Genomic DNA, 22952 nt, shown 5'->3' with positions numbered 1-22952 from the left:
CACACTATACGACTTTGCCATGATTCGCTGGTTGTACAACATCGCAGCCGGAAGTGTGACGTCACCAGCTGGGCAAGTTTCCAGGCACGCGGCTTGGTCGCAGTGCCAGTTGCGAAGATTTGGCATGCCACATTTTCACAATCGGTCGTGGACTTTCAGCCAGTCATGCTTTACGTGATATGTACTGATACCAGGTACAGTCGTAAGCCTGGCCTTGTGGTCTGATCGCCAAGTGTGTGGCATCAATTCACTTGACCTGTCTTGCTTCCAGAGTTAAATGTTTGACCGATAGGATCATGTCATGTGTAGTGGGCTTTATACACCTTGTACATCAGTAGGTCGACCCACAAACAATGGGTCCTCGAAAGCGCAAACTCCACAGGCATGCTCTTGGTTTTTTTGAAGCACCAGGTTATTTATGGTGTAGCCATCTCGAGTCAATGACTTTCCATATTTAGCACAGTTGAAGTGTTTAGTACCCTTTAACATCCTTGCAGATTCTTTGTGTGTCATTTCTCTCCCACTGTCTTGTACTTAAAGACAGTCTCATCATTTGCATGAAGAACTTGATTGCAAAATGAGTTTACTCTATTCTTGTTGATTTGAGATTTTTGCAATCAAAGCTGCTTCAAAACAAAAAAAAAAATGATTAAAAAATATGGGATATTTTGTAATCGTAACTATGTGCATATTCCTTGTTAAATTACAAGTGGGGTATCCCTAGAAAGGTTTTATTTTGCTTGATCTAAATATATACTTACTTTAAAATGTTTAAAAACGGTGCTTAGCCCATTTTGCATTGAAACTCTTCATATACTAAGTAGTGAACCCTGGATATCAGAGAGCAGTAGTTGTTACATCCGTATCCATTATCAGTGTTGAATGTAGCAGTGGCTTTTTCACAGGCTGAACAAAGAACATTTTTAAATTGTCACGTATGATACCTGAATGTATTCTGCTTTTGTGCATTTTTAAAAAGGAAAAAAAAAAAGATTTTGAAGTATCATTCATTGAGATGAGATCAGCAATTTTTTTTCTGTTTTCTTTTTTTAGAACTAGCTCTGAAAATATCACCCAATGGTTGCTCGGAAGAATAAGGCAGTTATTAAAAGCATCGTCTGTAGATGGAATCCGAATATTTCAGTTGCTACATTGTAAATTCCCTATATAATCTGCTTCCAAGTTTCTTGTTTGTTGGGTGCCTTTTGTGTTAATACTCCAGGTGCAGTCAGGTGCAGTAGATTAATCATTAACCCATCCAAAGCCGTAAAGACAATGAAGAGAATTTCACTTAAGTAAAACCAGTTTGATTGATTGGTTTGTATTTAAGTACAAACAAATAGAGGCACAGCTATTTAAAATATTTGTTTTTTTCTCTTTTTTCTTCTTTTATGATCATGCCTTTGAAGTGTGTGAAAAGTGTGTGACCTTGTCCTATAGGCCTACCTTTTTTTTCAAGAATTTTCCCTTTCTCTCTCTCTCTCTCTCTCTGAGAAAAAGAAAAAGATATTTTCATGTTTAATATCTTTTTTAAAGAATGACTGACTTGTACAAAATTTTTCATACTGACACTCAGGACTGACGGGGAAAAAAAGTAGAATTCATAAAATATCTGTTCTTGAAATGTAAATTTACAGTTCATCTTAACTGTTGAAAGACTGGTGCCATATTTCACATGTAACAATATTAATTTGTTGCACAAATGCCTTGCACACAAAAAAGAAGAAATAAAAACAACATTTTGCAATTGCAGCCCACTTTTTAGAATTGAGGTTTGCTTGCATAATGTGTTGCAAAGTCAGGCACGATGGAACTTATTTTGCAAGGTATACAAAACTGGCAATGTACACAACATGAGGCCGCTCCTTCCGAGTTTTCAGTATGACATGCAAATGAATTCAGCACTCAGCAACTGAACAGCAGCTCTGCATCCAATGCTTTGGACACTCAATTTGGACGGATCCTCTCATACGTTCACTTTTCATTAAGGCTGATGTATCGGTCTGTTGGATCTGCACTGCATATGATTTGCATATGAGACTCAAGCCGATCACGAACTAATCCCCATGTGAATATCGGTGTATAACTTCTGCCTCTCGAGGATGTATCATGTGTGCATAAAATTTGAAATCATACAGAGCTATATTTACTGTAATGAAACCGGGCCGATACTCGGCAAAAAAAGAAAACACACACCAGAAAGATGCTCTGCATTTCACATTCTTGTTGTGAGTGTGGTAGTATTACTCTAGGAAACGTTCCTTTCCTCTCCCAGGTTTCTTCTACTATGAGATGGACACCACCTCTCCTATAATAGAATTCAGTTGCGGTCCAATTCTGATCAAGAATGCATGTAATTCTGGAAGGCATCACCTTACTCCATTGGTCACGCTTGATTTCATCCACTTCCGCTAGCACTGCTTCAGAATACCGCATGCTCCATATTTAGAGGCAGCGAGTGGTGGGACTATGTGACCGAAAGGTAAAAAGAGATATATATCGCAGAGTTCGTGCAAAATTAGGATGATGTTGCACGAGGGGCCAAGTTGTAATCAATCTTGGCTGTACACATGGTCCCCGCTTGCCTTTCTGTTGCCAGACTCCGCTTTTGAGATGATAACCGATTGTTCATGAATGTGCCAGCGAGATATAGCAGGAACATTGTGGACTGCAAATATTGTGCCAACAGATACCAAACTGGTATAACTCTGGTTTGCAAAGTGCCCAGGGGCTCAGTATGCATCACCCATTGAATTGTCTTTCCCTCTTATTTGGAAGCTCCCCATGTAGTTATGGGCGGACGTCCACTTGGGTGCGGACAAGCCCCGGAAGGGTTGCGGAAGAAAATTGTGTCATTTCGGCATCCTGTCCGCGACAGACGCGGAATAACTTTGTGAATCGGCTTGTCCTGGGACATTCCTAGGACTGTCCGCGGACTGTCCGCGGACTGACTGCAGACATTCCTAGGAATCACTCCGGAAGAGCGCGAAATACCTCGGAATATGCTAATCGTAGCCGGGCAGCGCGGAAACATCTAGGATTACACCAGGAATGAACGCGGACAATCAGGATGCCTTCCGGACAACACAAGTTAGGCATGCGGACAAACTGCGGACAATACCAGGAAAATGGAAAGGTATAAATTTGGCGCTGACTTTGACTTTTCCTCATTTGACTGCTAGCCGTCATTGATGCTTCTTGTTGTCAGGGATCACTCCAAAATCTTCGAGTGATCCCTGAGGTCACTCCATAATAATTATAATAATAATAATTGATATGATTTATATAGCGCCAAATCCACTCTGCAGAGTGCTCTTGGCGCGGAAGGAAGAGAAAGTGAAGGAGATAAAGTGAAAATGAGTGAAAATGAACATTTTCACTCGAAATTCACTCCAATTTCACTCTAAATTCACTCTTTTCGTGTATTCACTCCTTCAAGAGTGAATATTTTCACTCGAATTTTTTTTTTTTTTACAGAGTATATGTATTCTTTATTCCCTTTTTTAGACCTGTGCTTTATCCATCGTGAAGTATTGTATACATGTTTTGTCTGAAACTTTGTCTGATTTCCTTCTTTTTTTTGGGGGGGAAGGGGGGGGTTCAGCTGGGCTGTCAAATTGGACAATCGATTTTATTTCCAACTAAAACAAAAAGAGAAGATAAAATTATTAGGTAATAACAACTACGAAAATCATTCAGGTAAAGAATATTTCTGAAATGATTTGTGATGCTTAATGTGTACTTAAATATATACACTCAGCAAAAAAAAGGGAAAAAAAAGAAAGAGAAATTTAACACTTTTTCGAGTTCATAATTTATTGCTTTTTCTCTCATTTCACTTGGATTTTGAATTGACAGAAAATTCTTCATTTTCCTCCATCATCTTTAGCTTTCATTGTTATTTTGGGCTTCAAAGATATTACATTGTAATGAGACCACAGGTATATCTTTGCAATTGAATTCATGATTTTTAATGTGATGAATTTGTCTTTTGTTCTAAAATGTTGTATCATTAGAAAGCATTCACGTATGAATAACAACTTGTTCATATTTATATAATACATTAACATTTAGCCAAAAATTCTATGCTTTTTTTCTGAGTGTACTTCCACATACTTTTGTGATTTTTCAGCTGCTGGGCTGTCACATGGGACAACCTAGTTTGTTTGCAAATAAAATACGAAAACAACATAAAGGAAAATGTGATAGTAAGTAATAGGAACCAGAAAAGTCACTCAGATTAAAAATAATTTCTGAAAAGATCAAATCAACATAAACTTACTAGGAAGTTAGGGGGCTGATTTCACTTCTTTCTGGTTGCTTTTGGCACAGTCTCTACTACCTTCTTCTTTGCCTTCTGGGACCGGAAATTCCTTAGATTTACCTGATCTTCATCACTAGACGAAAGGTGTGCCTGTGATGGGGATATTTGCATGGGGGCCTCGCCTCCCTTCTTGCTCATTTTGCGTTTCATTGGCATGACGCTCGCGGAAAGTGTCGACATTTTCGTGTCTGGATCACAAAATTTCCGCATCGGTTCCGGACACTTGCATATATAGATCCGCATCGGCTCCGTGCTGTCCTAAAACATTCCTGGTGTCTTCCGCTTTCATTCGCGAAGCTTCCCTACACCGTGGGATTCTTTCCGGAGCTTGTGCGGAAGGAGCGGAAGGGTTCCGGACAAGCGGGACATCCTCAGGACATCGTCAGGACAAGTCGCCGAAGGTGTCAGGAAGTTCATTTCCGCGTCCAAATTTTGGTCTCGATCAAAATTTGGACGTGGAAATTTTTCTCTCTCCCGAAGGTGCGGAAACGCCCGGACATGTTTAGGACAGTGAGCGGACACGTTCAGGAACGTGCGGACAGGTTGCCGAAGGAGTGCGGAATACCAAATTTGCATTCCGGGTCTTGTCCGCGTCTTGTCCGCGCCCTAGTGGACGCCTGGTCTATGGCCATTGTATTAAAGTTACATTATTTTAAAACCAAATAGGTTTATAGATATCATCAGCGAAAAAAGAAAATAAAAAGATATATATACCTGGGGTCACTTTGACCAGTACTGACATTACATCAGCAATGGCTGATGGAGGGTGCCCCCCCCATTTATTTTTTTGTTAAAACAAAAGAATAAAAGAAAAAATTGGGGTGGGGTGCATGCGCCCCCCCCTTAATTTTGTAAAGGCGCTCCCTCCTTATCACGGAATTCCTGGATCCACCCCTTCATCAGTGACACGTGCTTCTCCACGCGATCGCAGCCAGAAAATTGCCGACCAGTTTCAATTACCTTCTTTCATTTTTAATTTTTCTGTATATATACACACACACACAATAAAGAGGCATGTTTATCTTTTCATGCGTATGCTTCACCTATCCATCATGCATGATGTGGGGCCACGCATGGACAATAATTTATGATTGACCGTCAGACCGGAGCGTATTCCTGTTGCCTTTAAAGTGCCAACAAGCTCCAATTACAACCGCCGCACATTTGCGGTGCCTTCATCTAATGGTTAAAATTGCGAGATTGTTCATATATTTAATGTGAAAGTCTTTGACTAATTTTTTTCACAAGTGGAGCATCTTCAACAGTCTCACACTCTGTATATAATAACTGAATGATGTCAAATATTGAGCTTGAAATACAAACAGACAGAAATACTGACAGATATGTCTGAAAAATGAGAGACTGGGGAGTGCTAATACACGTGCTCATTATATGTCCTCATATTCCCATATGCCCGGCGGCTACCTTCCAATGACGTCTCCTGTTTGTGCGGAGTGTTTGCCATTGCCGCCATGTGGTGGTTGTAATCGGAGCTTGTAGGCAATTTAAAGGCAACATGAACGCTCCCCCTGTCTGACGGTCAATCATAAATTATTGCCTTCGCATGGCCACCCTTCGTGCGTTATGGACGAAGCATACGTATTTGAAAGATAAACACACTTCTTTTACTGTATGTGTATGGTATACAAACACAGAAAAAAAAATTGAGTGAATAAGAGGGGTAATTGAAAACGCCTCGCCAAGTTTTTGGCCGCGAACGCGTGGAGAAGCACGTGTCGCTTGATGTGCACGGCAGGGAGGGCCAACGAGGCTCTTTTGAGGGCCAGCTGGTGATGGGTTGATTAATGAGCTTGAGAGCCCGGGAGGAATATCATACCACCAAATTCTCTGCTCCAGTAAATCTGTCATCTTCCCCTGGCCACAGGGAAGACGATTTCCTCTACGTTAGTTTGGAGGAGGGGGAGGAAATGTAGCTGAAGGTTAATGTCTCAAAATCTACCGAACACAGCCGAGCTCCATGTTGATGCAAAGTGCCGCCTCATCCGTACAATGTAACAAAGAATACTTCGATGTCTATTAACCCTTTTAGGTCGAGTCCCGAGTATACTCAGGCAGGTGTCTATAGGAAATGCGTGTTGTAGCAAAATCAGCTCGTCCTCAATGAGTTAGTAGGTGTCTATTCTTTACTATTCAGAACTAGTTGCACCGGGGCAAGGTGAAGCTGCATCAGGGTGCTGGATTCACAGGTCCGTTTATCTAACATTCAAATTCTTTATCGGTATTCACCGAAGAGCACATGTGGTGCTTACTTATTCAATCTTACAGTTCATGTTTCCATAATAATCATATTCTCTGTGAAATTTTTCATGGTTTTGTTGTTGTTCTCTAAATATTCATTGGCCTCACTGTACCGACCCTCATCATGGAAAGTTCTTATTTGTGATGCATGAGTTGCACAGGAGTGCATGGATGTGAATGTCGGATGATCGAGGTTTATTGTTTTGAAGACAAGAGTCAACTCATTAGAATCCAGCCCCTCGGCACTGCTCTTCTTACATCATCTGTAACACTTTACTAGATAAAGGACCTGTGCAATGCAAAGCAATGCAAACACATGTTAACTTTTGGTGTTTTGAGTAATTGTACCATAATCGTCACTTAAAAAGAATATGTAAACACATGCTGTATATGCTACAATATTTTTCATGCTGCTTGAATCTTTCTACTGTTTTCTTCTTTTTTATAGATTACTTGGATTGACCTGCAAAAACAAACCTTGAAATATTCCAGCCCAAAATTCATTTGAATACAAAAACAAGTATGTAAACAGGCTAGTTAGGTCTGTGTTTCACTTAAGAAATGGTGCATTTCAATGTCTTTTGTTAATAACAAATGACGAACGAAAGTTAATGAAAACATCGAAACAAGTTAATTGGAAAAGGGTAGGATCGGAGATGGTAAGTTGGAGGGGTGCAAAAATGGGGGAAAGGTTAGGGGGTTGGATAAAGAGAGGGTCGGGACCATGATGGGCTTTGGACCACACCCCTCTAGTTGAGCTCACAGATGGGTCATTTTTTTATCCTCTCTTTCTTTTTTCTTCAACATTTTTTTCAACCATGGCAGCAGATGTCGAAGGAAGAACGTAAACATTTCTCCATCTCAATTTCAGCCACACCCTTCCTATCTTGCGTTTAATACCAAGCCTATATCTTCATCGATATGGCCCCCATTGCACTCGAGGTGATAAAGAGAGAGAGAGAGTGAGTGGTTTGGAAAAGGTCATCCAGGGGATCTTAATGTCGGCAATTTTGCTTCCCCTCCAGCATGTGCGCAGACACGTGCTGTACGTCTTTCGGCGGTAAGATTGATAATGGTGCCAAAGTGAAATCCTCGATTTAAGTTTTCCGATACATCGAATGCAGATCATCTCGCGGCAGAGGAAGTCGTGCGAATGATTAATGTCACACTTTTTCCTCCATGGGCGATCCCACACATACGCACATGCACACACACACACACACACACACACACACACACACACACACACACACACACACACACACACGACTGCATGTAGACAGCTGTGTATTCTTAGCCCTCTTGTGGCCGCCAAATCAATACTGGCATTGATTTTGTACACAAATAAGCTGCCAACAGTCGTGAGGGTTAACGCGACCACCTTTTGCTTGTCAACCTATGTCTGCAGGTTTGTATGTGTGTTTGTGTATGTGTGTATATGCCACATTGTAATGTTCTGTGACCAGCAACTGCAGTAGCATAGAATTTTTTAATCTGCACAATTTTATGTATCTATGCAATACCTACAGACAGTCGTAGAATTATCTCAAGGTCAGTGGAAAACAGTTTGCTCTCTTTCTGCTTTCAGATATCAGATATGCAAAAATCAATTTCTTTTTTTTCTTCAGCTGTTTGAAAGTATATATCCTGCTTGTCAAAATCAGGGCACTCTAACCCATTTCATCCTACACAGTAGATTGGCCAAGGTTAAAGAGTGAAAGAATCAATCGTTGAAAAGCTGGGAGAAGAAAAGGAATAGCAACCAAAGACTGGTTCGGTTGCAAGTGAGGTGACAATTTTGTGTTTCACAAGTCGTATCCAAAGATTTGAAAGGAGAGTCAAATGTCTGCAGCCAGCATGGGTGAAGAGTTTTGCTTATTCGGCTGAAAGTGTCACAATAAAGCGGCATCTTTTCGCCGCTCCCCAAAAGGTTCACACTGCACCTGCCATAGACTGTAGATTCTTGTGTAATAGTGAATGTCTCTATAATACTTAACCCATTGAAGACGAGTGCCGAGTATACTTAGGCAGGTGTCTATGGGAAATGCATGTTATAGCAAAATCAGTCCATCCTCAACGGGTTAAAGGTCTCTTAACGGATTGGCACTTCATAGATTTTTTTTTTTCATAGTAGTGTCTTAGCAATCATCCTTTAAGAAACACTCATATATTTCTCTCTTTTTTTCTTCAATTTCTGCTTTTCATAAGTTTGACAGAAGCTGTGAGAAAGAAGAAACCTAACATTTAAAAAAAATAGGATGAGAATGAAAGTGAAATTAAATCCTCCCAATCAACTTTGACAACCAAACAAACTATATATATATTGGCAAATTAATGAAATATCTCCATTAATGATTGCAATTCAAAGTGGAATCAGAAATAAAATGGAATCAGATGAATTGGCTTGTAGTGCGGGAGGCAACCTTACTACATTTTTATTAGTAAATGTGAAGGTATCATAAGATCAAGCTGATGTTTTCCACACTTATTTAAAGTATATTCTGTTTATGACTGATACCAACTTTGAATACAGTAGGCTGTCTCTTCAAAAGCTATCAGAGTTAAAAGTGACCAGTGTGCGAAACAGATTTTATTAAATGAAAAGATGTCTCAAAGACATACCTAATCACACAATTCTAATAAAGATAATGTTCTGTAAAAACTGGAGCTGAAAACACTATTTGCCATACATTTTAGCAAACCAAACTATAGAATGACATAGCAAAATAATTTCTCTTCCAGAAAATTTATTAAAAAAGACTGAGGATTGGCTGAGTTCACCCATTTCACCTATTTTGAGCCCTCACACAAAATCAGGGTGTGCAACTTTTTCTTGGTTTTGTGATGTACAGTCACAAATGAGCTGAGTTAATTATGTTGTCAACTCAGAATTGGTTCATTTCCCCCAAGGCCAGAAAAATGTAGAGTCTTTGGTTGATAAATAGGAAGGTACAAACTTTTATCCCGTAAGAGCGGTCTTGTCATCAAGCAGTGTGCTATGATTTTGTTTGTATTTTCAATAATTATATTCATTGCCAGAATTACCAACAATTTGATAGGAAATACTTTGTTGATCTCCATGATTTGTTTGCATTTTTTTCACGCAGTGCTCTCTCTCTCTTCATGTTATTCATGCCTATGTTTGACAATAGCCTGTCAGAAGACATGAGGAATTCTCTGCGAGCAGAGAAGCGAGAGACAAAAAAATTGCCGATACGCATCTCTCCCCAGCTCGTTGTGGGAAGAAATGAAAAAAGGAGAAGCAAAAGTAAGCGTGCAGACGTTTCGTAGCCTTCTGCCTCTTTGCGGACAGTGGCCTCCCAGTCAGGCTTGCGTAAAAAATCAATTCCTCAAATATAGCTACACGGCATCTGGCAGCAACATCGGGCACTTGATAAAGACAGAAAGAAAAATGGTTATTGAGATGCCAGCAGTGTCTGTTTCTTTGTAATCATAACATTTTCTTTTGCGACCACGTTATATTTAGCCACAGTCCCCACAGTTGGTTAAGGTAGAGCAAATCTGCGGTCTTTTTGTTTGTGACTTTTACAGTATGCACGGCGTAGCGTGTGTTAGATAACGTGCAGACAGACATTAGGATTGGTAAAAGGCTGACGTAATAGTGGTTCGTCTCTTTCATGTTCCCATGTGCGCATTTGTTTGTTAATTATTTCGGGGGATGATTTCGTGGAGCTTGATTGTTTGTTTGTCATTTCCTGTCAACACCTGTGACGGAATCTCTCTTCTTTTATGTTTTTTATTGTTGCTTTTCTGGAAGTAAACATCTGTTGTTTACAGTTATGCACTATTGGTGGTCTTCATTCTCTCTTCCTGTTTTGTTTAGTTTAGTTTTGTTTTGTTTTGTTTTGCTTTCCTTTACTTTGTTTTGTTTTGTTTATCATTGAAGGACCACGCTAGTCCATGTTGGAGATTATAATTACAATGAGAGAAAAAGTGATCAAATCTGGGCTCCATTTCATAAAAGATGTTAGGATAGCAACTCTTGCTGGAATGGCAACTTCCAGTAGCAACAGCCAATCAGGAAGCTGGATTCTTGTTGTTACCATGACAATTGCCATTCCAAAAAGAGTTGCTATCATATCACCTTTTTATGAAATGGGGCCCTGATTGGTAGAATGGCCATTGACTTTCCACATGGAAACAGAAAGTTACAGAATCCTGAAGTTTCACATGTTTTCATAAAATGGCATTGGAGCTGTCACTGGGATATATGTCTGGAGTATGATACCCACAAATTTAACTTTTTAGAGACAACTACATGAGTGGGTGAATTTGCATTTAAGAACCACAGTAACAGTTCTCAGGAAAAAAATAGTTTTTTTTTTTTAATTTCCTTCTTTAGAGACGATATAAGACATACAGGAGGCAATATATTTGTGAGTTGTTGATTTTGGGAATATATCAGGCAACTTGTAAAAGTCGGGGCGGGGGAATCACTGCATTCACAGTATGCAGTCTTGAGTAATCAATGATGATAATCACCTCCATGACTACCCTACCTCCCCCCCCCCCCCCCCACACACACACACATGCATACAGGCAGATAGATAGATGGATAGATAGATAGATAGATAGATAGATAGATAGATAGATAGATGGGTAGATAGATAGATAGGTGGATAGATAGATAGATAGATAGAGGTAGACAAATAAGACAAGAAGAAGCAGAGAGATAGAGAAAGCTGGAAAGACAGATAGGGAGACAGATGTATATATGTATATATATATATATATAGAGAGAGAGAGAGAGAGAGAGAGAGATATGGAGAGTGAGAGATAGATACATGTAGCTGTAATAGAAATAGATATGGATTAGAAATAGTGGGTATAAAGAGATAGAGACAGATAGGGAGACAGATATATATAAATACATATATATATATAGAGAGAGAGAGATATGGAGAGTGAGAGATAGATACATATAGCTGTGATAGAAATAGATATAGATTACAAATAGTGGGTATATAGAGATAGAGACAGATAGAAAGAGAGAGAAAATAGAAACATACATATGCATATAAGAGAGAGAAGAGAGATACAGCGATAGATAGAGAAATATAGAGATATGCCTATTTAATAGGTATAGGTAATGGTGGATCCATGTGCAGTTCTTTTCATCGAATGCCACCTGCAGTACATGTGGATTGGAAGTGATACTTTCCCTAGGTATAATGAATGGTTTGATTCACAGCTTTGCCTTTAATACTTATTTGTACCAGATCGTCAGTTATGTTCGAGGTACCGAAGGTAAATGCTTTGCATAAACACTCCATAAAGGTCAAATATGAACCTCTGTACTAGTTTATTTACCAAAGTGACATTTCATGAAAGCAAGGTGATTCACTATTTATTTCAGTGAAATATGTATGATACCGCCGAGAAAAAAAAAACGGATGGGCAATTAGACGACAGCTAGGGAGAATGTATAGCAGTTGATTTGTTTCATCGTTTTTGCCCGTTCTGTGCGATGTTTTTTTCGGAGCCACTACATCAGTATTATTAATATCAGACTGCACTCCTATGCGATGTGTCATCGCTAGTTTAGAAAAAAAATGGCAACATTAAGGCCACTAATGCACTCGTTGATGTGTGATGATACTAGGATTTATCCATCTGACATTTTCATCCATCTCATGCTCTCAATTGTCCTTGTTCCCCCCCCCCCCCCTTGTCCTGTTGGGGTGGGGTGGACTCCATCCAAGTGTTTCCCTATGTTGACAGAATTTCACACGATACAAAATTCTACTCAGGCACTTCGGTTGTTTGTTTGGTTTTTTTTTTTTGCTTGAAAACAAAAACAACCTGGTAAAAGGCCGATCGCTGGATGGAGGGGGGAGGGGGTGAGGATGAGGAAGGAAAGAAAGTAAAGGCAGAAAGAGAAAATGCATTAAAAAAAAACAACCAGTGACAAGAGAGGACACACGCAGTCAGTCCTTCTTGACTATGGATATACAAGCACAAGATGCTTTCAAGGCTGCCTGGCTCTCATTGTAAACACCACTATTATATATGCCACTATTATATGTTTTTGTGTTCCATTTTGCTGAATGAATGGCCTAAATTGGCCTCAATTAATCAATTAATCCACCAAAATATGTTCGACAAGTTTGGAGTTAAGGCTGAAGCTATCAAAGCAATGACAAGAGGGAATAAAACAAGAAAATAACAGAGACGACACAGGGAGGAAATAATAGATAACCTACAGAGCAGATTTACATGCAGTAATTCTTCTAAAAAGAGATTGAAGATATAATTGTTCCTGCCAGCTAGGAAAATAAGGATATGAAAAGAGACAGGGAAAAGAGAGAAAAAAGATATGAGAAGTATGATTTTGATGTATAGGGGTTGTCCATTGCGTTTGAAATGAAAAATGATGTGAAATGCGTGAATAAGTGTAAGACAGCAATTTATAGTTGCGATATGAGATTTTAGGGGAGAGTATAAGGGAGAGAGAAATACATATGTTCAGAGTTTTTGTAATGAATTCACAGCCACCATGCAGAGAGATGAGCCGAATACGTGGAAGTGAGGAGAGAATGAGATGGGGAAGAAAAAGGGAGGGGGAAAAAAGGCATTGCAGATTCGTCAGCCAATCAGAATGCGAGCTGTGCCACAGACAGAGCCATGGCACACACAGTGTATTCACACCCACGGAAGCCCATAACATAACTCCCCCTCTCCCTCCTCTCGGTGTATATAAGACTCCGTCCAATTGTTGCCGGCACACACACAAACACCAACCTTCCACTCAGTCGCTCGAGCTCGACGCGATTTCCCCTCCGCCGTCGCCGTTGCTGGAACGACACTAATACACACAGCTGGCTGTCGTGTCAGTGTCACAACGAAGCGAAATCCCGTGCCTTCACTTTCTGTAGCAAAAGACAAAAGAGAGAAAATTATCAGTATTTTTGTGCACTCCAATTAATAAAACAAACAAACGGCGAAACACGCATGGTGACTGCCTGTCTACCCTTCATCAGCATTATCAAGACGGAGCTTTTCCTCTGAGAGATTGGGAAGAATCTTGCGGTTGTCGCATTTCATATCTGATATTTTTTTTGCTGGAAACTTTGTGGAGAAGAAGAGACAGCAAATATGCCTGCCTTTATCGCGGCTATCGTGTAAGTATATTCGATAAAGAGTAAAAAATCTTGCCCGAAGAGACTGGTGATAACTTTGTTCATATCTTTTCCAAATTGATTTGCCTAGTTTTCTTCCCCTACCGCTTTTTTAATATGTTTGTTTTTTGTTTTGTTTTTGTCAAGGAAATGACCTTTTATAATAGTGTTTCCATTCTGCAGTTTATATTACTGGTATTTCTTTTTTTCTCAGAAATAATGCAGAGTCTGTTTTTATGTTCGTTCATCGCTCAGCATTAGTATGGATATTTCTATGCTGGTAGAAGACAAATTTTGTCGCAGATTCCTTGCCCAGCTTTCATACAGTCAATCTCGTGGTCTTCCTTCATTCTCTATTCATGGGACAGCGCAAACCTCCCAGAAATAACTGAATCATAATTAATGGCTTGCAGACAGTTTCCATGGCATCTGCAGTCTTCACTCGTTACTCATTCTCGACGGGGCAAACCACAAGAAGATGTGAATCATAATTTGCAACTTTTGGCAGTCATGCTCGGTCGTAATATTATATCAGTTTGCAAGTTCTGAGGAGAAGTTATGCGAGTCGTGACATGATTTCTGGGAATATTTTGAGAAAGGAGGAGTGAGGATACTACATTTTTTTAAGTATCCCTCGAGTTCCCTAAAGTGTACTTTATCTTTTTTTTAATTTGATTGTTTTCTTCTGATGTATTTGAGTTAGAATTAAGCATTGGTGCATTTTCAATTCCATTTGGTGCCACTGTTTAGTCTGACTGTAAGTGCAAGGCTCATGAATGTAATCTTTTGTCAGTGACACAATCTGAGTAATAGCAATCACATCCTATGCTGGTCTTATGTCAAGTTTTATGTTGCTTGTGTGTGTACAACTGTAATATAATATTTGTGTGTGTATGTGTGCATGTAAATTAATCCGTAGGGTAAGAAAAGCATACAAATTGTATTTGGCAAGTAATTTTGTGTCTAACTGCATTAATATGGCTTTGCCAGCGGCAGGTAAAACAGGCATTCCTGTAAAACTTGTTATGGAAAGATGAGCACTCATCTGTATTTTGAAAGTCAGCCTACGTGATCGAGTGTGAATAAAACATTTCTTAATTCACCTTAACTTAACACCTTCGAGTTAACTGAATATATGTATAATGTTTGCAAGCAATTGTCACCCTAAACCAGCTGATATCTTTTTTCAGTCCACCCACTTACTTTGAGTGGCTTTGGCTTATTTCTTTTTAGACCCAACAAAGGTTACTGACACTTGGAGGCTATTTTTACATGCAAGGGGGAAAACTACACAGAGAATTTGACTTGTGACGTCATAATACCTTTGATATTTGCCAAAAAAAAAAATGTGCTCAGGTTGTTGCTGTTTTTGTCATTGTGGTTTAATTGTTTTTGGATGGGCACTCACTATCAGCAAGGCTTCATGTACTACAGTGTTTTTTGAGGCTTACAGCCGCCTACATTTCCTGACGCCCACGCACCATTAAGTGGATGAGTTAATCTGTCCCATCGATGCTAGTGATGTATTTTGGGACAATATCACCTCAAATCACCTCAGTCTTTCATTCTCTCTCTCTCTCTCTCTCTCTCCCTCCCTCTCTCTCTCCCTCTCTCTCTCTCTCTCTCGCTCTCTCTCTCTCTCTCACTCTCTCTATCTGTCTATCTATTTATCTATCTATCTGTCAATCTATCTGTCAATCTATCTATCTATCTGTCTATCTGTCTATCTATCTATCCGTCTATCACATTCTGTCTATCTATCTATCTATCTATCTATCTATCTATCTATCTATCTATCTACATGTATCTGTCTGTCTATCTATCTATCTATCTGTCTGTATATCTATCTGTCTGTCTGTCTATCTATCTGTCTATCTACCTATCTGTCTATCCATCTATCTATCTATCTGTCTCATTATATTAATGTATATGCATTACCTACAATAATATACAGGTATAAGTGTGTCTGTATGTGTATTTATGTTAATTTATGTGAATGTGCCTGTGTGTGTGTTTGTGTGTGCATACACATAGCAGAGCAGTGTACATATATCTCCATGGCTCCTCACGTTTCCTCTTGATATAATGTATAATAGTATTTCAAAAAGGATTTTATATTCACCTATCTCTTTACTTCCCAGACAAGTACTCTCTTTCATTCGTATATATTTCTTATATTTCTCTTTATTCCCCTCCCCCCTCTCTCTCTCTTTATCAATAGTTTTATATGGTGATGATTAGACCTTAGCCTATTAAATGCAGCATAAGAATCATGCTGGAGATTTTGAGAGTTTCCGGCAAAGGAGTGGCGGGACCACGATTGGTTTGCCGTACGTCCTTCCAGCTGGTTTAATTGTGAACGATCGTTAATCACACTTCCGGGCACATTACAGCTATATTTGTCAATGGTGACTTTGACTTGTAATTGTGTCACAAGGTTTATACAGTAACCCACTGTTGCCCGCTTGGAGCTTCTAAAGGACAGTGCTAATAAATCATTTCACCGCCGTAATTAATCGTTCAGAGAAGCACTGATTTTTAACTGCCTGTATGATGTGTCAGACTGTCTCCCCGCTTCATTACTCAGTCCTTGGAAAGCGCCACCACTCAGGATGCCCGAGACTTAGATTCCACGACATTCCGGAATTTTCAATTACCGGCGTGTGATCTGATGCGATCACACCTGAGCTAGCTCACGTGAAAGGAAAAAAATTGCTTGTTGGTCAGAGAGGGAAGATGTTTGCGTTGAGTAGTTGCCGTAAAGGCGTTGGTACTTAGTTCTGCTTGATGCGGTGGCAAAATGGTTTCTGTGAGGGTCACAAAAGGTAGAATAAGTCCCTGAGTTTGTCAATGTCAGAAGTAAGCGTTTATCTGCTCGGTGGACTTACATACCTTTTGTTGATGCCTTCAACTTTGGTGAACATCTTCCAAATTCGAAGCTAAAAGCATTCAGAGTATTTGTGTTTGAGATGTAATATGTATGGCAATGTTTTTGATGAGTATGTAACTGTACATGTGGGAAAAAAAGTCTAATGATAGATATGATTTATGGCAACTTTGCTGATGTAATTAGAAACACCCATCATTTTAGATTGATTCCAATTCCCTCTGTGACAAAGAAGCAGAGTTTGTCTATTTTCCTATCATTTATACCTTTAAAGACTCCCACATGAGCGATTGTGAATTATAGATGATCTCAGATAATTCACGGTATCACAGAACGTTTTCAGGGAAAATCCGAGGGCCACCCAACAGATTAGCATGCGGCGGAAATTATTTGTTCCGGATTGGTAGGATTACATGGGGGAAGAGAAATGGGGCTTTAACTTTCCTTTCTTTCCGCTTCAATGCATTTTCCCAGATCAGCTCGTAATTACATTTTCCACCTTTCCCTGCCTTCTACCCCCCCCCCCTCAATTTCCCCGCCCCTCCCCCGTATTTTTGCCTCATTAAATTTCTTGATGCATCTAAGATGATTTGTTATTGCAGCGGGGGAAAATATTGTATGTCCGGAGTGATGAATTGATATTTGTGTGGATGGTGGCACCAAAAAAAAAAAAAAAAGTTGTCTCTTTATATTCTCAATTAAAGTAGCGAGAGGATGAATTCCTGGCTTGGTATATCAGCATGCATCGATGAAAAGTCCCCCTTTCCAGGAATCCAGATATGTTGATTTATTAATATGTTAATAATCAGCTCTCTTTTACTGATGGGGAAGGATCATTGTGTGTATGTGTGTATGAAATATGACTGTCTGTATATTGAATTGAATGGAATTGAATTGAATTGAATTGAATATGCTCAAGATTACACCAGTCCAAGTACACTCTAGCCAAGTACAGTTTACTGTTTCTTCCTTATCCATTTGATGGGATTTCTGATGTTCTCTTTTCCAAAACAGGATTTGGGATCTGGGCTAATGGGGAAGGGGGGGGGGGTGGAAGGGTTGGGTATGTGGGCAGTTTTATTAGGTTTTTGATATACTCTTAGATTTTGGATTGGTATCTTTTAATCTGCAAGGTGTTTTTTTTTTTCCTTTTCTTGCAAATAGAGCAGGCTGCATTGAGTCCAGTTCATCCCACATTAACAAGAACTATTAACAAAATTGCATTTCCTAATCACAGCATACTCCCGTTGCTCCATGAAGTATAAACTGCTAAAAAACAGACAAACAAACAATGATTCATCAAACACCTAGCAACATGACATGCTTTTCATCTTTGAATTCTCTCTTCAGGTAGGAAAGAATTCCTCATCTTTGCCCAGGGTTCTTTTTTTTTATGTTTTCATATGTTGATTCCTTAAGTCAATGATTCTCGATGCTGGCAGAATGCCTGCTCTATGGACATGAGAATGAGAGGGAGAGGGTTAATAACAAGAGGAATATCCTAGACACCTGTTGGACAGCTGTGCTGGCGTTACAAAACAAACTGGGTGGGATTTTCTGGGAAACTCCGCCATCTCCTCATGCCACGTGTCCATGGCAGATTTACAGGGCAGGAAAAAGAAAAGAAATAACCAAACACCAACGTACCATTGCACCGCCCTTGTTCTATTGATTGCTGAAACACTTGTCGTGACGTTGTCACGAATATGCTGAACAACACCTCATCAAATATCTGCACCTTGCTGATCAAACCCGGGGATGCGATTTCCAAAGGCTGCCTGGTCTCACAATTCCATCTTGCAAATCACAGATTGTGTGTTTGTTTTTTAATAATTTGTAAAAATGGGGCAGTTACATATCTCACCTAGGAATGACCTAAAGTTCTGTGGCAGAATATTCTTGCTCGTTGAAATATTAGAAAAAGCACCAATGTGTACTAGATCGAAATCTTTTTGAGCCTTTAGTTTTTCTTGAACCTGTTGCTTTGATATTTGAAGTTGCTTTTTTTTTCAGACTGTTTTTAACCCGTTGAGGACAAGTCCCGAGTATACTCAGGCAAGGGTCTATGGGAAACGCGTGTTGTAGCAAAATCAGCCCGTCCTCAGTGGGTTAAGTGTATCATATTTCCAGGGGTGAACCTTCCCTGGGCATCAGATTTTTGTTGTGTTTTTATTTAAGACACTTCTTGATTCACAAACTTGACTATGATGAATCTACTAAAATGTGTGCAAAAAAAAAGCTATATGAGAGCAGAAGTGGATTGTGTTTCTGTGGTGTGTGTGTGTGTGTGTGTGTGAGTATGTGTATGTGTTTTATGATTTCATGTTGGGTTTAACATAAATATGAATTTGTGTGCATTTGTGTGTATGTGTAATATCTTTGACATTAAATCTATGCTTGAGAATATTGAATTGATATTTGAACAAGTCATGCAAATCATGCAAGTAGCTGAGTATAGTAATATTGCATTACGTTAACCCGTTGAGGACGGTTTGATTTTGCTATAACATGCATTTCCCATAGACACCTGCCCGAGTATACTTGGGACTCGTCCTCAACGGGTTAATTGAATACAGTTACTGTTATACAAATATTAGATTTGCATTCAGTATTTTGACAGAAATTATAATTTGCATATCATGCTACTCTCAAGTTTAATGTTAGAAATATTTAGCTTTGTCCATTGTTAACTTACATTTGTTATATATTCATAATTGAATCTGAAATTTTAAACAATTGAAATCAAAAGTGAGTGTGTTATATTGAAAGTTACTAAGAGTTCAGATTCAAATCAAATTCAGAATCGAATGAAAACAAAATCACTATTCACTGAAGGTATATAGTAAATGTATTTGCATTTATTCTTGTTGTTTTTATGTGTACAGTGCCTTCACAGCCAAGATGCAAGAACACCACCCCGCCCCGCAGCGCAAGCCCCTCAACCGCAGCACGAGCAGCACCGATATGTACATGTACGAGAAGAACGAGGGCAGCATCTCGGACTCGGCCGCCGAGCAGAGCAGCTTCGAGGGGAAGAAGAGGCGGGGCAGCATCGCCAAGGTTGCCTCTCTGGTCGGTCTCTCCAAGAAGAGCAACAGCACCTCCAACCTGGCAGGTGAGATGTCAGAAGGCGACCACACCCACCCCATCCCCTCCGCCCATTCTAATCCCTCCGACCACTTCCCCCCCCCCCCCCCCCCATCCATCTTATCATGTAGAAGCTGCAATGTCAGTGATTCTATTTCAAGTCAGTTCAACAAAGTTTATGTCCAATCAACAAAATAAAACATGCTTACATAACTGATAAATGAACAATGTAGAAAGAGAAATTACATTCTGGTAATAATTTAATAACTAGTATTTCAAAAGTTATAAAGTAGCCATACAACAATGAAAAATATGTAGGCAACATAATGATATAAAATAAATCGGAAATGAAAAATCCACTTGAAAGGTGGGCATTTTGGTCTGTAGATATAAACATATAATAGGAAAAAAGATGTGTGGATTCTAATCAGTAATGTCCATTCAATACAAATAATATCCATCTGGACGAAATAACTGCATCCCACTGTATCAGAGCCCCTAGAATAGCCCAGCATGTGATGATGATGATGGTGATGGTGATGGTGATGATGATGATGATGATGATGATGATTGTGATGATGATTATGATAATGATGATTCTCAGCATTTGTATAGTGTCATATATCTGTTGTAGAAACATTCAAAGTTGCAGACTCCTGCAAGAGAGTTAGCAGTTGAATGCCTGGTGAAACGTGTGAGTTTTGAGTGAGGCTTTGTTCGAAGCCCATCCCATATGATGGGTTGGGAAGGTGAAAGTTCACCTGACGATATCCCATTCTCTCACTCCCATGCAGGCAAGAAGCCGCGGGCCAGCATCCAGCGCAGCGAGGAGGTGCTTCCCATGGAGATGAGAGATCGGCTGCAGAAGCAAGCCAGTCGAGAGAGCAACGACGGAAGCGTCTGCAGCTTCGGCAGTGATAGCTCTAGTGGGTGAGTACGGCTTGCCACTCCACACGATCCTCGTCCATACGAGGGTCAAAGGGTCAAAAGGAGTTTATGGTCACGTGTTGACTCAAGGGTCAAAGGTTATATGCATAGTTTCTTCATTCATCGACTTTAATGAGAGATGAAAAAAACAAGAGAAGTAAACAAAAGCCAAGAGTTAATTCCAATCTGTTGGAATGCGTGACATATTTGTTATAGTAGTGTACATTCTAGTGCTATGCTCACATACGACTTCTCCCATGCACTCAAATGAAACCTTGAAAGTGACTCCATTATTATCAAACTCAAAGATCCTAGTTCAAACATAATGTAAAATAGTCTCAAATTAGCTGAGAAACCAAAAAAGAAATTAAGGATTTGAATTAAAAATCTAATACAGAAAATAGTAAAGAAATGGCACACACACACTCATGCACACACACACACATGTATTTATATATAGAGAGACAGACAGACAGAAAGATAGATATTTTATGCGTGTGTTTATATCTAATACACCTCGAAATCAATGCTCTATATGAATAGGAACTTCATATCTCCATAAGATAACATGTTCTCATCTTGTATCATTGCATTGTTCTGTTTTTTTCATTCGTGTAATGTCAGGTTGTGGCTCCCAGCCAACTTCCGATTCGGAGGCGAGGGCCAGTTTACCGACTTCCTGGACGGACTGGGCCCCTCCCAGCTGGTGGGGCGGCAGGCCCTGGGCTCGCCCTGCATGGGGGACATCCAACTCAGTCTGGTGGACAAGCGGGGCAGCCTGGAGGTTGAGGTCATCCGGGCCAGGGGCCTTATGGCCAAACCTGGCACTAAGATAGCACCAGGTAAATTTGGAGATATATCTTTCCATCTATATTTCTTTGTATATGCATCACGATGCATGCATGTGTATACATGAATATGTGACATTAATATATTTGCATATTCATGTGTTTCACAAATCTCATACATATCTCATCTGAACAGTCAGTTAACAGAGTTTTAGAGTGAAATAAAATTGAGCAGAGATTTGCTCCAAGCGAGTAGAGTGCTAGTGGCTGTGAAATTGTGTTCATCACTTTCATAATTTTTTTTATATATTCATCTGATACAAAGTGAATATTACTGATACTGTATGACAATGTAATGATCCCTACCCTGTTCCCCCAACCATGTCTATCCTCCTTCACCCATCTTCCTCTACCAATCTTTCTTAACCCATCTTCTTCAATCCATCTTCCTCTGCCCATTTTATCCTACCATCCTCCTTCACCCATTTCCCCCACCCATCTTGCCCCGCCCATCTTTCCTCTCCATCTTCCCCCACCCATCTTGCCCCACCCATCTTCCCTCTCCCATCTTCCCTCACCCATCTTTCCTCACCCATCTTGCCCCACCCATCTTCTTCCACTTCTCACTTTATTGTGCGTTGTCTCTTCCTCCTCCCAGCTCCTTATGTGAAGGTGTATCTGATGGAGGGAAAGCGTTGCGCGGCAAAGCTGAAGACCAAGACGGCGCGACGAACGCTGGACCCACTCTACCAGCAGACACTCAAGTTCATAGAGGAGGACTACCGGGGCAAGGTCCTGCAGCTGACCGTCTGGGGCGACTACGGCCGCCTGGAGCGTAAGGTCTTCATGGGCGTGGCACAGATCCTCTTGGATGAGTTGGACCTCTCGCATCAGGTTATGGGCTGGTACAAGCTCTTCAACACGTCCTCTGTGGTGGACATACACCACCGGGGCTCCATCTCCTCGCTGGAGGGCTCCATGGCGTCGCTGGTCAGTGCAAAGTGAGCCCCCTCCCTGTGGTAGGAGAGAAGGGGTCGAGGGTTGGGTTTGATCCCTCTTGGCATAGTCCGTTTGCTGCTGTTTAACTTTCCCCGACAGATTTGGTTCGTTGGTAGTGAATGAATCGAGGACGACGGGGAAGAGCGACAAGAGAAAGGAAGCGTCACCGGAATAAGGGCAAGGCGTGGCGGTTCCTGTCATCTTTTCTTTTCATCATTCATTTCAAGTTTTTGTTGGATGGGGGCAGCACAGGAGATTCTCCTGCTGAGATGTTCAAGAGTTTGGAGGTTGTCGTTTGGTTCTGTGGTCGGCTCGAGGGCATCGACTGCGGAGTGACATTCCCAGCACCGGAGCTCGTACGTACGTAATGAGGCATCATCAAATTCTTGCAGCCTTGCCTCGAGAGTAGAAGTGTGCAAATGTGGGAGAAAGTTTGCCCAAGGAGTGGGTAAAGTTGCCCCCAAACATGAACTGTCCTCTCTCATTCTTACTCCTGTCTAGATCAATCACAAGTCTTAACAGGTTCCCAAACAGTCCTAAAA

General features: G+C 40.3%; 1 protein-coding gene across 1 annotated transcript; it reads left to right on the top strand.

Moving 5' to 3' along the window:
• The first annotated feature begins 19511 nt into the window (after window positions 1-19511).
• LOC139711996 (regulating synaptic membrane exocytosis protein 3-like) lies at window positions 19512-22555 on the top strand. The gene is made up of 4 exons (XM_071623838.1): window positions 19512-19724; window positions 20491-20626; window positions 21248-21465; window positions 22070-22555. The coding sequence occupies exons 1-4, from the start codon at window positions 19574-19576 to the stop codon at window positions 22414-22416; spliced, it is 852 nt and encodes a 283-aa protein (XP_071479939.1). The 5' UTR covers window positions 19512-19573; the 3' UTR covers window positions 22417-22555.
• Window positions 22556-22952: the final 397 nt, after the last annotated feature.

The sequence above is a fragment of the Diadema antillarum genome, unplaced genomic scaffold, assembly GCF_040938485.1.
Source record: "Diadema antillarum isolate AM-2024a unplaced genomic scaffold, OU_Dant_1.0 seq00001747_RagTag, whole genome shotgun sequence".
Classification (NCBI taxonomy): Eukaryota; Metazoa; Echinodermata; class Echinoidea; order Diadematoida; family Diadematidae; genus Diadema; species Diadema antillarum.
This window is presented reverse-complemented; position numbering and strand designations above follow the sequence as displayed.

Excerpts from the sequence above, each read along its gene's own strand:
- LOC139711996 (XM_071623838.1), top strand. The coding sequence starts at position 19,574 with ATGTACATGTACGAGAAGAACGAGGGCAGCATCTCGGACTCGGCCGCC. Across the intron at positions 19,725-20,490 it reads CAGCACCTCCAACCTGGCAG|GCAAGAAGCCGCGGGCCAGC; the intron begins GTGAGATGTCAG and ends ACTCCCATGCAG. Across the intron at positions 20,627-21,247 it reads GGCAGTGATAGCTCTAGTGG|GTTGTGGCTCCCAGCCAACT; the intron begins GTGAGTACGGCT and ends GTGTAATGTCAG.